This window comes from Camelus bactrianus, chromosome 16, assembly GCF_048773025.1.
Source record: "Camelus bactrianus isolate YW-2024 breed Bactrian camel chromosome 16, ASM4877302v1, whole genome shotgun sequence".
NCBI classification, from domain to species: Eukaryota; Metazoa; Chordata; class Mammalia; order Artiodactyla; family Camelidae; genus Camelus; species Camelus bactrianus.
Window position 1 is genome coordinate 41,079,138 of NC_133554.1, and position 17,765 is coordinate 41,096,902.

General features: G+C 49.4%; 1 protein-coding gene across 1 annotated transcript in view; it reads right to left on the minus strand.

Moving 5' to 3' along the window:
* Positions 1-12,071, minus strand: part of PITPNA (phosphatidylinositol transfer protein alpha) — a 35,953-nt gene extending 23,882 nt beyond the window's left edge. Inside the window, exons 1-4 of the mRNA XM_010958203.3 lie at positions 11,790-12,071; positions 7,870-7,900; positions 3,160-3,305; positions 417-508 (exon numbers count right to left, since the gene is read on the minus strand). Of these exons, the coding sequence (XP_010956505.1) occupies positions 417-508; positions 3,160-3,305; positions 7,870-7,900; positions 11,790-11,809 (289 nt within the window). The 5' untranslated portion in view covers positions 11,810-12,071. The remainder of the gene's footprint in view (positions 1-416; positions 509-3,159; positions 3,306-7,869; positions 7,901-11,789) is intronic.
* Between the last annotated feature and the right edge of the window lie 5,694 nt (positions 12,072-17,765).

Genomic DNA, 17,765 nt, shown 5'->3' on the forward strand with positions numbered 1-17,765 from the left:
AGAAAGAAACACTAAAATGGTAACAGTGACTAGGAATGGAAAGATCGTCCCTAAGTGATTATTTTCTTCTGTTTGTACATATTCTCCAAAATTTAAATGGAAAATATTCCTTTTGTACTCAGTAAAAACAATCAAAGTTATCATACCATCCCCAAATAGGAGGGGTTGGTTCTGTGCCATCTTGGGCCATGGCTACTTCGTAGTTCCCACCCAGCCCGCTGCCAAACTGCTCCAGACAACACTGCCACTCACCACCAGCCTGAAGGGAGGCCCCAAGCTCATCCTTCCACTGGCTTAATCTAGAAAATGAAGGTGGGACACAAAACCCCAATTCACCGCCACCCCTGGGCCCACTGGACCACACACTCCAACCACCTTGGGGCCCAAACTCCAGCTCTAGCCGGGTCTGCACTCACCGGTTCTGCAATAAGGGTAGGCATTCCATGCTTTTTCATGTATATTCAGGGCTCCCTCGGGGGCCAGCATTCGAACAAATGTGGGCACTTTGCTAAGTGAGAAAGGGGTGGTGAAAAGAAGCAGAGTTAGAAGACAGTAGGCTTTTCCGGCACATCCTCTAGGCGGCAGCTCTAGCTTCTTTAGTGGGGAGTGGGTATGCAAGTTTCCAGCAGGTCCCACTTGTGAGTGAGAAGCCACCTGCCAGAGCCTGACCCCCCACCTCGGCTGGCTACTAACACACAACCACAACTTGCTCCACCGCCTACCAGGAACAGAACAGCAGGTGCGGCCCCTGGCATCCTGCCATGGCTTATCGGTCGTTACGTGATCATTACACACTTTTCCAGAGATCACTAGGCCCAGGGCATGATACTACACATTGCGAGGATGAGATGTCTCCAAGGGTGGACCAGTGTAGGTTTAAGGGCCAGTGTGACCAGCTAACTAATTTGGAATATGGGATCCAAGATGATCTGATCTACTATCTGCAGTACTGGGTGGTCAGGAGGGTGTCAGGGCCATCTGCCTCCCAAGACAAAATATTTCCTTCTGCTCAATTCTTATCTCAGGTTACAGAACAGCAGGTACATTCTACAGGTGTGAGCACATTCTGTTTCTTTTTTTTCTTTTAAAGGTATGTAAAACCTTCCTTCCTTAGCGTTTAACTGTAATCTTTGCAGTTGTATCAACTTTAGTGCCTGAAGCCTAAGAAAAGAGCTACCTCCAGGAGAGAGCTAACTCCGCAGGCTGAGATGGTTCACTCACTGCCACATTTGTTCAGATAAGTATTTCTATGTGCCAGGCACCAGGATACATACAGAAACCACATAGATGTTTCTCCTGCCCTCACGGAGCTTCCATTCTAGTGAGAAGTGGAACTATTCCAGTGGAGGCCAACACTGTAAGTGCGGCTGTGATGAGCAACAGGGGGCTTTGGGGGCAGAGCCCCATGAGAACACGGTGCATGGGGAGGCTCTCCAGGGAAGGGAAGGTTTACACAAACACATAGAGGAGACAGTAGGTAGGACTGAGCTAGACAAAAGGATGGGAGGGGGATGGGAAAAGCTGAGGAAAGAGAGAAGTTCAGAGTAACTGGTGTAATGTATGAGGCAGGGAATACAGGAGAACAAGCAGAGGCTGGGGCATAAAAGAGTCTATAACTTTATCCCAAGGGCAAAGGGCCTTCTATGGCTTTTAAGCTGGGGAGCAGCAGATCCATCTTCTGGACAGAACACTTGAAGCTGTGTGAAAAGTGGAAAGCAAGGGTACCAGTTTGGAACTGCTGTAGTAATCCAGACATGAGATGATGGAAGGAAATGGAAGCGCTGGAGCTAACGGAAGTAATGGAGATGGAGTTGAAAGGACTTGATTTGATATGAACAAGGAAGAAGGTGGTGGTGGCCCTGTGGTTTCTGACTGGGACAACTAACGGTGCCAGGAAGGCTTGCGGCCTCCCAAGGAGAGGTGGTCAGGGCATTCAGCACTGTTGGGCTTTTTTTTTTTTTTTTTTTTTTTTTTTGGCAGTTGGGTGTTTGGGGATTAAGAGCAGTGGTAGCAGCTCAAAGTTTACACTCTCTCCATCAAGAAGAGGGTAAGACAGGTCCCACCCTCCGTATGTACAGACTCCCTCTCTGCCACTCTGGTTGGACCAACTGAGCCTTGAGAAACCAACTGGCCCCTGCTGCCCATCTCACTATCTCTTTTCAAAGTCCGCTTTAAACAATACAAATACACTATGGGAAGGTGTATCTTAAGCCTTACCCTAATTAACAGCTAAGGGCTCAATAAGGATTGGTTGGCAGTCAACTCAGAGGAGGGATAGAGGAGGACCAAGAGGAGGCATGGAGCGAAAAAGAGCACCATGGCAAGGAAATGGGATGGTGGTGAGATTTTCTGCCCACTTCACAGTGTTGCTCTCCTCCTGGCTCCACACTCATAAATCCTGTACAACTCTGGGCTGGCAGGTCTGCTTCCCCAGAGCAATAGACTACATTAAAGCAGCAATTTTACCAAACTGAGATTAAGATTCAGGTTTTAGTTGCACAGGTACTTAATGTCACCAAACTTAAAAATGGTAAAAACGGTGAATTTTGTGTTATGTATATTTTGCCACAATTTTTTTTTAATCAGATTATTTCTTCCAATACTGGGTAGTTACTAAAACTTCGACTTCCATTCAAGCTGGCATATGTTTACTATGGCTTTCAGTTTAAAGAAATATTACAGTTTATAGAAATATTGGGCCAGCTTATGGTTTAAAGAAATATTACTCTTCTGGTTAGAGATTCAACAATTGTGTGGTTTGTGATGGATTTGGGTACACAAATCAGTTTCAGCTAAACTTTTACTTATGCCTTTGATCCAAAGAGAAGTACCAAAATTTCTCTGGCAGCTGATTTCACAATATCAGAATTTAAAATGCTACCTGACCCCACAATTCTACTTTTAGGAACATTTACTATATATTTACACACATGAGTAACACTATCACCTCTGGGGACTAGGAGCCTGGTGGGGCAAGTGTAACTTTTATTTAAAAACAGACAAACAAAAAACCCTTTAAATGGGCAAAGAACCACCTCCACCCATTCTCACAGTTGAAGCAACTTGAGCAACCAGCTAACCACCTAGAAATATCCCCAGTTATCCGCTGGCTCCGCCTCTACACCAGGCTGTCTTTGGCTCTGCTGCGCAGCCACCTACCTCTGTAAGTGGTAGATCTTGTGTGTGTACTGGCCTTTTTCACCGTCCTTCTCATAGGGCTCGTTCACCAAGACCTCCACGCCTTCACCACCACCCGTTTCATTTTTGCTGGCCTCAGCCACAGAATACAGCTGCCCTACTTGATACTGAAGGAACAGAGAGATGGCAGTTACTACCAATGCAGAATCTTCTCAGTGGTTGCACATGGGTCCAGCTGCCTGGAACCAGTTAGATAGCTCTGGGATCCCCTGATCCAGGAGCTCACCCTGCAGTTTCATATGGGGCCTTGCCCAAATCCACCCAAGGCTGCTCCATGGCCTCTCTTTAGCCATCAGATGTGTTTAATTTCATCCTTCCCATTTTCACATCTTCCATCAAGGCTTAAGGAGGAAGGTGAATATACTTAATCTCATACCACTATCCAGAAAACAGATTAGAGTCCAAAAGGGTCACTTCTGCCCTGGACCTGCCTCTGGTCCCAGATCTCAAAACAAGATCTGGATGGGTGGCCAGAAGTCTCTTTATCCCATTTGTCTAAATAGATCCTAAGACATGACTTCTTGTAAAGAAAGTGACCCAGGGCTCTGTGAAAGCCACAACCTCTGCTGTAAAATTGGCTCATCTACTTGCTTTCTCTCCAGTGTTGGGCCCTCCTCACCGTGTCAGCAGCTCAGAAACCAGTCTTGCAGGGAATCAAACCTCCTGATGGTTTCCCGATTCCTGGTGGAGCTAAAGCTAGTGCCTTGCTTCCTGTATTAGACAGGACAGATTCCTACCCAGGTGCTGGCTGGGTGTACCCTCTGTGTTGGCACCCATTAGATGGCCAAAGCCTAGTTATTCTTTATTTGTGTCACATGCCACCCTATCAAGTCACCAGTCAAGATCACTGGCCTCCTCTGACCCTCTCAGGACAACTCAGTATTAGGGCCAATGATCTCGGCAAGGACCATGCCTGGCCCCTCTGCTCCCTTCTCTCTGAGGGAAGCTGTCTGGAGGGAAAAAAGATGTGAAAAGAGAACAAACAGCAACAGTTAATGCAGGAAGTTATGCCTATACCAAAGGATGAATCTTCCCTATCACGGCCAATGCCACCAGACACAACAGTTTAGGGAGTATGAAAAAAGATAAAAGGATACTTGACTACAGTGTGGGGAAACAGGTGGGGAGAAAGGTTTTCCTCAGCCCCTATGTCCCTTCCTCAACCTCCTGGTACTCCCAGGAGTGAAAGACAAAGGTTTTTCTCCCTTTGAGATTAAAACAGAGAAGCGGCATCCTGGGAAGCTGCCACTAAAACCACTGCCTGCAGCAGCACCGAGCAGAGCAGCCGCAGGCTTCCCCCAAACCTGGAAGCCTGCTCTACTGTGTGGCTCCCTAAGCATTGCAGGGAAATTTCCAGCAAAACATGGAAGGTGAAGCAGCAGGGCAATTCACTGTTTACCATGAAGCTGACAGAACCCTAACTTCCAAAGCTAAAACCCAGTATAAGATGCCAAGGAAAGGCCCAGTCAAACCATCAAGGCTGTTAATCCTGAAAAGAAAAACATCTGGGTGAGAGCCAGTCACCTTGACCTTGCTAATCCAGAGTAACATCAGGGCTGCCTCAATGCCCCCAAGGAACCCCAAGCTGTCCCTGTGTCTTTCCAAGTCCACCCCCTAACAGAGGCATATGTGAAAACCCCACCAAGTGGGCCAGGGTTTGGCTGAGCCTGGGATTCCTAAGAAGCAGCAGTAATTCTGTTTCAGAGAAGAGTCATAAGAACACCTAACCACTGACTCAGCAATCCTAAAGGGCAGGCCAGGGAAAGGGCCTGGTGGAGGGGACTGGGTTGCCGGCTGCTGGTGCTGCTTAGGGAGGGGCCGCAGGCAGAGACTAATCCCCTTCATTTGGTTCCTCTTTGCTGCAGGAATCAGAGGGCAGGCTCTAAGAGGATCAGTGTGTTGGGTTGGCATCTTCCCCTTTTAATCTCTCTTGATATTCTGATCCTTTAATCCCAATGAGACATGTGAAGGCAGTTTTGTTAATCCAAAGGAGTAAGTAAGACTGGCCTCCACAAGCCACAAGTGAGGGGCACTTTTCATGTCAGAGGGTTCCCTTCAGCACAGGGGCTCCACAAAGCAGAAAGCAGCCAGATTCAGATGGAGTGGAGGTAGGGGTTACAGGTCAGAACATTAAATCAAATAAAGAGCCCAGAAGAGACCCGGATTCCAGCCTCCTTAGACCAAGAATAGCACTCCCTGCCCTGGAGATCTGCTCCCTTGTTCCCTAGAACTAAGCTAAGACAAACAGAGACTCCACCACTTTGGCAATCTGGGAGTGGGAACCCAGGAAGATGCAGTAGGTAGGCCTGAAAAATGTCACGAAAACCACCACAGCTGTTGGTCTCAGTTCCATGGACCAGCCAGGCCAGGTACCATAGGGGCCTGGCACCCTGCATCTCTGGAAATGAGAAGTAAAACAGCTCTGCCCATAGCAGGGGGAAAAGGTGGGCCAAACTGAGCCAGGAACCACTGGTGGACACACCACCAAACAGCCAGGGCTCTGGTGCTCTGCTGCAGAATGTCCAGAAACCCTGCAGAGTGTTAGGGCAAAGGCTCTGGCCAGCCAGAAGGTAACTTCACCCCAAAACATTGACTCATACCATCAGGATGGTCATAAAGACAGGGCCTTCTCTTTTCTCTTCCCCACCCCAAATCAGACAGCTCTGAGGGCTTCAAATCACAGCCTCCAATTGGGAAGTGAATCCAATAGCCACATGACACTGGGCTGTTCCCACTGGAACTGTGGGTCAGGTTGGGTTATCAATAAAGACTCTGAAAAGGCTGGTCACTACTTATTTCTTCTTCAGCATCCTGATTCAAGATTTTCTCATCTTCTGGAACTAAGGTTCAAGCCATCAAAAGAGCAGCTCCTGCTTCAACCCTACCTAGGCCAAGCACTGCTTTCTCATTGGTGGTTTCTGAGAACAAGCTGGCCATCACCAGGCTTACAGATGAGTCCTAGCCAGTGCTTACTTCCTGAGCTTCTGCTTTCAGGCTTGGTTCACCTCACCCCACTACTTCCTCAGTGCTCAAAAAAACAATCACCAGCTGAAAACCACCAACTGTAGATGTAGATGCTCTCAAGGTGAGTTCCCCTTTTCCTCCACTCTTGGCCCCACCATAAGCAAGCACTGTCCTGGCCCCTCTAGCCTTACTGTGGAGCAGCCAAGAGGTGCCCCTGGACAGCACTGGCCTTCCTGGTCTGCCATGCTTCTCAGAGACATTCCTACCTATCATTCCCTCAAGAAACTCCCTGTGAAAAGATTCATTTCACCCTTCAATGTCACTTTGAGGAACTCCTGACTTCCTACGGGACACCTTCCTCACTGTGGTGTGGGATCTTCCTGTACGGCAGAGAGGGAGTCATCAGACCCCCAAGAGCTGAGTGTCAGGACAGTAAACATGGTGGGCCTTCCTGCTTGGCCTCCTGGTTTGGAAAATCATCACCTGCTATTTTTCATAAAAAGGTGGGTTAGCACGGCACCCCCACAAGCCAGCAGCTCTCAGCCTAAGCACGTGGTTCCCAGACCCATCTGGTACATCTCAGGGCCCCCAGGGATCACAGCATTTACCCCGTCATCTCCTTTCTCCAGCTTCCCCAGTCTCATTTCTATTATCCTCCTTTCCCAGAACTCCCACATCATGTTTGGGGCACACCCAACCCCTCCCCTGGGCCTCCATAGCTCTTAACAGACATGTAGCCCACCACTGGAGACAATCTTCTGGGGGCCAATGCTTGCCCACCTTTTTTGGGGGCCAAGAGGCTTGGCTATTTGGCTGTGAGCTCTGTTGGCCTGGTTTCATTTTTCAAAGGTCCATTTCATATTTGGAACAGAGTGGAAGTTATCACAGGAGCTTCCTGCTGACACCACAGGAAAGAGTGACTGGGGGACCTATACTGGCTGATCACCCTCACCAAAACTCCAGCTTAACCGGAAGCTGGGGGGCCTGTGGATTCAGAATGAAGCAAAGAGCAAGGCTGCTCCCAGAAAGGAGAGCAGAGGAAGTTCAGAGAAAGGGCGGGACGAGGGAGGCTCTGTGACAGTCTCCTGCTGTCCAGGAGACCGACTCTGACTCAGCATGGCCTATGAACCTTCTTGTGGCAAATCCTGCCAGATCCCCATACACAGGGACGTCAAGCCCAAGAACCATAAAAGGACAGAGGGCAAGCCAAGTCCATCTGCCATTCTCTGCCCTCCATAAAAGGAGGGTTCCAGGCCTTGGTCTTTCCAGGAGTCACCCAGAGCGTGCCTCGAGAGGGCCTCAGAGGTTTCCAGTCTTGCTGGTTTGTTGCACAACCAGAGATAACCAGGCACACTTCCCTGCTGAGTCATGGAGGTCCCAGAAATATACATACTTAACCCCCTCAATAACATGTCCCCAGACAGGCAGAGTCCCAGCAGGTAAGAGGGGTCAGTTTAGTGTCTATTCAAAGTTATCTAGTAGGCCAGCAGCTCGAGGCAGGTCATACATAGTTGCCCAGATACGTAAATGCCTTCCATCAACTGAAAACTGCACCAGGAAAATTCACATCGGGTACTGATTATCTCTATGCTAGAACAAACATGAAAACCACATAGATACTAGCATAGGCCACCTGGAGCCCAAGTGAGCTAAGGGTCACAAGCAATTACATCCAACTATGGATAAAATGGAAGAAAAGGGACTTACCTCTTCTACAGACACAGGCAGGATGACTCGACTACGAGAGAGAGAAAAACAGTATCAACATCAGGCTCTGAAACCTGCTCTTAAAGCATCATCTTAGAAAAGTATTAAATGTTTTGCTGCCTATGACCCTACATTTCACCGTCAAAAACCCAGCAGAGAATGGCCCCCTGAGTCTAGGCCCCTCTGTCCCTGCTGGCATCCCACTTAGAACCCTGTGATTCAGTGCAAACCTGTCCCTTCACCAGCTACTTCTCAGGCCTCTGACTCACATTTGGAGCTGTCTTCTTCTTCCTCTCCCCAATGTCTCCCCCAACAAAACTTATCAGTGACTCTAGTAAAAGAGAGAGGTTAACATAGGAGCACCCATCCCTGCAAACTCAGAAGCCAAAATGAAGATTCAGACCCAAGGATGCAGGCACTGGGGATTTACATCTCTGTGGACCCAACCTCCCAACAACAGTCCTTAAGGTGTGAAAGGCTAGGAAGGGGTCAAACTCCTCTGAAGCTTAATCACCCTGAGAACACACCAACCATCTCTGCTCTGGGGCCAGATAATTACGATATAAGCTACTACCACAAAGCCACCAAGAGAAGACAACTGACTTGTGTCCTGACCTTCAGAAGCTGTCCAAAGGCACCCCAACTGATCACTTTCTTTTCCTTCTTCTCTATTTCAATGACCACCAATCATTGGATGCACCACCAATCAATCACCTGATGGAGAAGGCATGGTCAGCAAAGTTCCACACTGGTCAGAATTCCACACACAGAGGTGTGAGGGCCAGCAGCCCGCCTTGGGGGGACTTGTATTTGTAACGAAGAGCAATGGCCAATCCCCAGTTCAGAGCTGAGAGGTCTGAGAGCTGAGACAAAAATGCTGGGTTGTGTTCCTACAAATCAAGCCAGCTCCCAAGCTTAGATTCTTAGTCCCCAGACCCTAGCTGGAACCCCTGGAGCCTCCTGCATCTTGCGTGTTTGGTGAAGCATGTGCTGCTATGCTCTCCTTCCTATGCAGTGCTTCTGCCAATCGGAATCCTCGCTCCAGGCTGGTAAATAGCCTGCTCATTATTTTGTAGTCCCACAAAGGTCCCCCAGATAGCAAGAAGCACCCAGAGGGGTCCGGGAAAAACATCACACTCAAGGCAAGGCATCGAGCAGAAAAGTAGCAGGAAAAGCAAAATGGGCTCCAAGTCTTTACTGCCTGCTAACCCCCTCCTCCAGAATGTCTCAAATAATGTAAATTCTGCAGGTCACTGGATGCTGCCACTATTGCTCTCCTCCCATTAGAGAAAGCCGACGGTGCAGAAAAATACTTCCAACTTGGAGGTCACAATTTCTCCACCCTCAGAAGAAACTTCCTAGAAAACAATAAGCCTTTTATCTTCAAGAACAGCAGTAAAAATCACATCCTAGAATTTGCAGACATCAAATCAAGGAGAATCCTGTCAGAGGAAGTGTCAGAAAAATCAACAGGGACAACCTTCAGGCCCTGGGTGGGCACCAAGTCTTCCCTCAAAAGAGACCGGTATCAGCCAGTTCCTGATAGGATGCTCTGAGGCAGCTATGTTACAGCTGCACCCCCGATGTTCCTCCCTGGCTCCTTGGGAGCAAAACCACTTCAGCAGCAAGAGGGTGCAATTCCAAAGGACAGGGCCACAGAGGCAGTGCGGGGCTGGGACTGGAGCCGTGCTCACTTCAGTGTGACCTTCACTCGCACTCTCCCCAGAGCTGCAGCACTGCAGCCATAGCCAAGTGTCTCCGATGTCCCCGTCCTGGTCCCCCGTCCTGGTCCCCCGTCCTGGTCCCCCATCCTGGTCCCTCGCCCAGGGATGCACACATGCACCCAAGCACACACAGGGCACAAGTTGGGCAGGAAGGAAGCGCAGGTGCCAGACAGGCTCTGCATCACTGGCACCTTGGGCCTTTCCCTGGCAGGCTTCAAGGGGAGTAGAACAAAGACTGGGAAGGGAGGACCTCTCTTCAAAACTCACTCAGATCTCTTCTGAATGTCCTTTCCCTTCCCTGCCTGGCCTTCTTTACAAAAACTACAGGTTTCTATAGATTCTAGGATTCAACTGGGAACAGAACAAAGAATCAGGAGAATGGGAAGAGTCTATCATCCGGAGTGTCAAGACTAAAATCCAAAGAGCACCATGCTCTCCTCCCATTGGCTTCCCCAGGCTCTTCCTCCTCACCACACAAAGCTCTGCACTCTGGCCGGATCAGCATCAGATTGGATGTCAAGAAAGAGAGGTGGAGGGGCTTCAAAATAATGCTCTTCAGATGAGGAGTCAAGCTGGGATGACACCTGGGTCTCTGTTTCCTTTGCTATCCAAAGCTCCGCACTATGTCCTAAATGTCCTAAACACCTTCAAGGAGCAAGCTGGATAGAATGGGGGCAAAGTCCATTCACTGACAAAATGGAAACAGCTCTCTCTGCACACCTGCCTGGCTACCAAGTGAGTTCCACCAGTTGCTCTCTACCCGCACATCTTCCTCTTCTGGACCTCCTGGGCTTCTGGCCCAGTGCTGCCCACTTGCCCTCCCCTCCAGGGAAGCACAGTTTCACTGTAAGTTCTGCACAGACACATCCAATCACTCCTCTCCCCACCCCCCAATCTCTCCTCTTTGAAGAAAAAAGTCCTAAGATGTTTACTTGGAGCTTCAGGAATGGGTCATCTTGTATTTGAAAGATTTAGCAATCAAAACATCTACCCCGTCGTCCAGTTCCCCCGATTTCAGGAGCTAGCCCATCTCCCTGAAACTCCTACCAGAAGACACTCGTTTCCCACCCTCCAGGCACTACTCAGAAACTCCCTCACTCTTCACTGTCTTTCCTCAGTCAATGGCTTTATGAAAACCTCCCAAATTCCTCAAAGCAATTTCCCTATCCCTTTGCACCAAGACTGAGAATCCCTGAGTTAGGCTGGCCCTGTCCCCCACCCTAGTAACATGCATATTCATTCATGAGCACTCTCTCTTCCCAAACTGCCCTCCTTCCAGGTAACATCCTGGCCCCCTCCATTACCATAACTCCTTAGTATCACTTCAGCCCCTGACCAATATTTTCTGGACTCCTCACCAAGTGTCCCCAAGTCCCAAGCAATCACTCTAAGCTCTTTTCCAAATACCTCCTCCCCTGTGCCCATCACTTGGGCACCATGTCACACCACCAGTCCCCTCTGCTATCTCCTTAGCCCCTTCCCCTGTCACTCAGCCTGGTCCTGACTCCCTAGTCCTTTTCCAGTGTCTACTTATTACAATCCTGATGCCTAAGGCAGCCACTCCTCAGACCCCAGGCTGCCCTCAACACTCCTCCTCATCATCTCAACTCCATTCTTGAAGCTGTCTTATTTAATCTCCCAGTGCCCCTTGGTACTGTTCAGCCCAAACCCCTCCCAACACTGGCAGGATAGCCAGCCCTACCTGCCCCAGTCTAACTGTTCCTCAGCCCCACAGACAACTCCTCTCTCTATCGTGGGTCCTGCAGCTCTGGCTGGTCCCTTCATCCCTCAACCTCCACTCGAGGGCCACCCCACATCTCATCCAGTGCTCAGCCCCCTCAGGCCCTCCTCATGTCCGGTCTGCCTCTCACTGTCCCCTTGACCCCATCTCAGGCCTGTCCGGCCCTCTTTGTCCCCTCGGCCTCTCCTCAGGCCTATTCGGCCCTCACTGCCCCTTGGGTCCCACCTCAGGTGCTGTCTGTCCCTCTCTATCTTCGTTGGGCCCACCTCGGGCCCTATTTGGCCCTCGTTGTCCCCTCAGCCCCTGCTGTGCCGCCCAACAGCCTATCCAGCGCTCTCCGTCCCGTCGGGCCCCGTCCAGCCGCTGCATCCCCTCCGCCAGGCCAGCAGCCTCCCTGGTCCTCATCCTCGACTCTCCCTCCTTCCTCGCTTCCTCACGGCCGGCCGGACACTCACTACTCCTTGAGCAGCACCATGTCGCTTCGCGGCTCGGCGGCTGCCCGCTGCCTGCCCGGCCTCCGGTTCGCTTCCCGGCGGCCGCTCTCCCCGTGGCCCGGCCCGGCCTGGCTGCTTGCGCGTCTTCGTCGTGGTCTGCTCCGTCCCGCCGCTCTCGCTGCAGTCGCCGCGCCGACTCCTGCCGCCCTGGCCTCGCCGACTCCCGCGCGGTTACCGACGCCGCCCGGAGCTCCGGTTCCGCAGCGCCGCGCGGGGGCGGGGCGTCTCTGCGGCAACCAGAGCGTCACACGCCGCCCTGCGCGCTGACCTCAGCGCAGAGGCGGAGCCTTCCCCGGCCCGCCCCCTCCCGTCCTTAAATGGGTAGCGCTGTAGGCATTCGTGTCCGGGGTGGGTCCGGGTAGTGCGCCAGACCCGGGCAGTAGGCGGAGCCGACACCGAGGTGTCACGCAGGGTCCTAGGGGTGACTTCTCACCTGTAGTCGAAACAGATGCACCTGTATGTCTGGACCTCCCTGATGGTGTGATTTGAGATCTAGGTTGTGTCAAAAAAATATTAATTAATAATGGCCAAGTTTACATGCACATACTCTTCTAAGGGCATGACTCCTCACGGCAACCCCGCCAGAAGTATATTATTACAGTCCCCATTAACAGGTGAGGAGGAGGCATAGGTTAAGAGAGTTGCTCAAGTCCAAAACTAGCATGTGATTTGGCCGAGATTTTCACCCTGTTGTCTTTGTGTAATGTCATCCATCCAAAAACTATTTGCTAAAAAAAAAAAAAAAAAAAAAAAATTAAAGAAAAGAAAAAGAAAAAATAATAAAAAAGAAAAAATATTTGCTAATTGCCTGCTGTGTATCAAAATCTGTGTTTTTATTGAGAGAGTGAACAAGACAGATACCATCTAGCCCTTAGGGAACTCAAGGTCAAGTAGGGGAGGTGGGTGGGTGGGTGGAGGGACAGCCAGGTAGTTAGGATGAAAGGGGCTGTGAAAGGTGAAACACCGGTTTGGTGGGATTACAGCCCAGAGGTGTAGTCAGCAGTCAGCAAAGGCAATCTGGAGGAGGAGGTTCTAAACTGAGCTCTACAGGAGCTTGGGAGGGGAAGGGGTACCATGCAGTAAATGCAAAGGCTGGAGACCAGGGGGCAAGCTTGCGCATTACAGGGAACTGAAAGAAGTGATAGGGTGTGACTTTGGGGGCTGAGGAGCTGTAGGAGTTGGGGGTGGGGTGAGGGTTGGGGCCAGACGCAGTTCCAGGAGTGTGATGTGTGAAGTCTATCCTAAGGGCATGAGCGGGCATTTATGGGCATTAAGCAGGTTTGGTGTTTGAAGGCTCACTCTGACATTTGGGTGAAAAGGGGATTGAGGGAACCAGAGCAGAGGCAAGGAGACTAGTGAGGAGGCCTCTGCAGAAGTCCAGGGGACCTGGACTGTGGCAGTGATGGGAAAGGGAGAAAAAAGGAGAGATGGGTTCAGGAGCAACTCAGGAGGTAAAATCAGCAAGAGTTGTTGACTAATTGGCTGACAGAGTGAGAATGAGAAAGGAGAGGTGAAAACTAACCAGTTTTCTGGACTGGGAGCCTAGGTGGACAGCACTGCCTTCAGGAGGACATGGGGAAGGCAGACAGAGGCTCTGTGGGGCCTTCCCCGGTACAAATCCTTTCCTTGTCCCCTGTTTCTTGTTTGTACGAAGTAGGCTTTGTTCAGCCTCCCAGACCTTCCCCACGTTCCAAAGGGCAGATTCAAACATTTGCTAATCAGGGAAGGGAAGGAGTCCAGAAACTAGGGAGGAATAGTCAAGAAACAATAGGGCAGTCTTGGGGCAGGGTCTTGGTTCCTCCTCGAGGAGTATACATAGCTATATCTTTGAGTTCTTCTGCAGGAACTAAGGCCTCCACCCAGGTGGAGGATGGTAACTTCACAACATCCCTGGAACACTGTCCTGTTACCTAACCATCAACCAATCAAGGAAGTCATACACCCTGCAGCCCTCACCCCAAATTTTGCATATAAACACTTCTCCCAGAAAACCGTGGGGTTTTTAAGCCCGAGCTATTTGTTCTCCTTGCTTGGCCCTGCAATAAACCTTTCTCTGTTCCAAAGTCTGATGTGTCAGTTTGGCTTCACTGTGCATCGGGCACATGAACTTACATTCTGTAACAACTCAAGCCTTGGACTCAAGGGGCACCCAGGTAATGGTAAGCGAATTGCCCAAGACAGAGACTTGGGAAGGGAGAGTGGAGCAGGTGGCCATGTTGCCATCAAGCTGTGACTGGTGCCCCAGGACAGCCAAATATTGCACTTGTTGGCTGTCAACATCTGCCTAGGATGGGAGAGTGGATTGCCCCAGAAATCCAAGCCCAAGCTCAACCCCCTCCAGGGAAGACCAAAAGAGGAGACATTATGACCCAAAGTCCAAGATCAAATGAGTGGCCTGGATCCTGGTCCCCTGGCCCCTCAGCATAGAGTTTTTTCTCCTACATAATAACAAGAAATAGTTATTTAATAATTGCCTAGTGCTGACTCTTTCTAGGAAGTAACCGATCCCTATTGTCTGGAGTTTACAGTCTAGTTGGCAAAACTACATCTACTCATTCACTCAATAAATAATGATTAAGGGAGGAGGGAAATAACTCAGTGGTAGAGCGTATGCTTAACATGCATGAGGTCCTGGGTTCAATCCCCAGGAGCTCTGTTAAATTAAAAGATAAATAAATAAAGAGCTCCTGTCCCTGTCCTGGGCCTTTTTCTAGGCACTCAGGACACAGGGGTGACCAAGAAAAACAAGATCCTTCCCTTGTTCACTGGGGCAAAGCAGAATATAAACAAACACAGAAATAAATTCAAGTAGAGGCGAACGTTATGAAGAGGCTGAACAGGGAGACGGTGTTCATTAGGTGGTCAGGGAAGACTCTGAGAAGAAGCCATGTTTAGGCAGAGACTTAAATAAGAATTGAGAGAAGGCAAATCAAAACTACAATGAGGTATCACCTCACACCAGTCAGAATGCCCATCATTCAAAAGTCCACAAATGACAAATGCTGGAGAGACTGGAGAAAAGGGAACGCTCCTACACTACTGGTAGGAATGCAGTTTGGTACAGCCACTGTGGAAAATAGTATGGAGATTCCTCAAAAGACTAGGAATAAACTTACCGTATGACCCAGGAATCCTGCTCCTGGGCATATATTCAGAAGGAACCCTACTTCAGGATGACACCTGCATCCCAATGTTCATAGCAGCATTATTTACAATAGCCAAGACATGGAAACAGCCTAAATGTCCATCAACAGGTGACTGGATGAAGAAGACGTGGTATATTTATACAATGGAATACTATTCAGCCATAAAAACCGACAACATAACGCCATTTGCAGCAACATGGATGCTCCTGGAGAATGTCATTCTAAGTGAAGTAAGCCAGAAAGAGAAAGAAAAATACCATATGAGATCGCTCATATGTGGAATCTAAAACAAACAAACAAAAAAAAGCATAAATACAAAACAGAAATAGACTCATAGACATAGACTACAGATTTGTGGTTGCCCAGGGGGTGGGGGGTGGGAAGAGATAGACTGGGATTTCAAAATTGTAGAATAGATAAACAAGATTCTACTGTATAGCACAGGGAAATATATACAAGATCTTATGGTAGCTCACAGAGAAAGGAATGTGACAATGAGTATATATATGTTCATGTATAGTTGAAAAATTGTGCTCTACACTGGAATTTGACACAACATTGTAAAATGATTATAAATCAATAAAAAATGTTAAAAAAAAAAAACAATTGGGAGAAGGGAGCTTGGAGGGCTGTGCGGGGCACTAGGGGAAATAAAAAATGAAACAGCCATTAAAATACTTGAGAAACAGTCTCTTATCTGGAGGCGCTCCTGAGGAGGAGGTCTTGTACCTGCAGAAAACTACCTAGTGACTCGAGGTGGCCATAAAAGTGACCATGTGTGACACAAGGAACAGTGCTGGGGAGGGTCCCAGGAGAGGGCTCTGGGCTGGAGAGACGTAGGAAGTGTCTCTGGATAAGGGGAATTTGAGCCAGATTCGGCTAGGAAAGGGGAATGGCATATTCGGAGGGAAAGGACCATCTGCAATGGTGCAGAGGCAGGATTCTACACGGGTGGAATTTGGCGGGTGGGGAGGCGACTAGAGCCCCTGGTCGCAGCAGGAATGGCGTATGTGGCCGGCACACACACAGGCAGGACAGAGTGTGGGGACTTGAGTGCCAAGTTCAAGAACTGTAACTCCATCCCGTGGGCCTTAAGGAACACCCACTCCTCATCGCACAGAAATCCCCTGTTAGGGAGATTTGGCCACTCTTGCTTCATCTCTTTGCTGAAACATTTTAAAACAGATCTCAGACATCTCCGCCCTCCATGTTTCTGTGTACATTCTAGAAATGTGAATGTTTTCTTACGAATCCACAAGGCCACGATCATACTGAACAAAATTAATAATTTCTTGATCTCATCTCATATGCAGTTCATATTCAGATTTCCCTAATCATCTAAAAATATTATTTCATAGTTTATTATAAATACATTAAGTGTCTGAACAAGGTCTGCATTTATTCCCCCACATTTTTGGTTTTCACTTGCTCTGTTTCTTACATCTCTTATTCTATGAAGCTTTGCTTCAGGTGTGCATAAGAATTAGGCCTTACATGCAGGGGCCACAGCTTTCTCAGTGTGCCTGCTGTGAGCCAACAGTCCCATTGTGGGAACAGACCCCCCTGATGCCTGGTGCCCGGGAGTCCCAACCCTACTGCTTCCTACCTGTGTGACCTTGTGCAAGTTGCTTAAACTCTTTGGGTCTCAGCTCCTTTATTTGTAAAATGGGGACCGTGATCATGGCTGCCTTTCGGGATTGCTGGGCATCAGTGGACAAAGCGATGTGTAAAAAGCAATTTCATGCAGAGTGGCACATTTCCATATTATTGTTCCAGAGGAAGGGGTGCTGGGAGGAAGGAGGGGTGGACATTACTGCCCCTCAAAGCTACTTCTCCACGCGCCGGGCTGAACAGGACAGAAGGAAGGGAACCTCCAGTGTCCCAGTGATCTTTCTGTCTCACTTGTCTCTCTCCTTCTCTCCCCCTCTATCTGTACCTGTCTTCTCTTCATCTCTCTATCTACCCACCCCTTCTCTCTCACCCCTCCATCTCTTTGTATCTCTGTCTCTCTTTCTCTCTATCTCGCCTCTTAAAGTCTCTCTGTATCTTTGTCTCTTCTTCCCTATATCTCCCTCTCTATCTCTTTGCTCTCTTAGACCCTGCTGCCTCTCTCCCTGTGTCTCTGTAACTCTCCCTCTGTCTCTCCTCTCCCGTTCTCTCTTCTCTCTCTGTCTCTCTGCAGCTCTCTTCTTGTCTCTCCTCTCTCTGCCTCCCTCTGTGTCTCCCTCTCTGTCTCTCTCCATCCCTACCATCTCAGTCTTTGTCACTCTGGGTAATGCATCTTCAGCCGGTGTTTCTTTCAGCTTCCCTTTGCACTGTGTCCCTTTCCCTTCTTTGTCTCTTTCTCTATTCCATCTTGCTCTCTCTCTCTTGCCTTTGTCTTGGAGTCTGTGCGTCTTACAGTTCTGTCTCCTGCGAAGTGGCTCCTGGCTGGCTGGCCCTTGTTACTGCCTTGGTCATAGCCACACCGGTAACCCATCTCCGGGTATCTCGGGGAGACTGTATTTCATTCTTTCCATCTTCTGCTCTGTATCCCTTCCTGGCTGGTGAGAACATGCTTTTCTCCTAACCTCTGTCTCAGTCTATTTCAGCCTCTTTTCGGTTTATTTCTGTCTCTCTCTTTTTGAATTTCAACCTTCAAATATTTATTGATCAGCTGTTCCATGCCAGGCACCACCCGAGGCATGGCGGTATGGAGGTGACCAAGGCAGCTTGTGTGCGCGCTTTCAGGGAGAGTCCCCAGTTCTAGCAGGGAGACAGACAGAGAGCAGACAATGTGTGACCCCGGCTG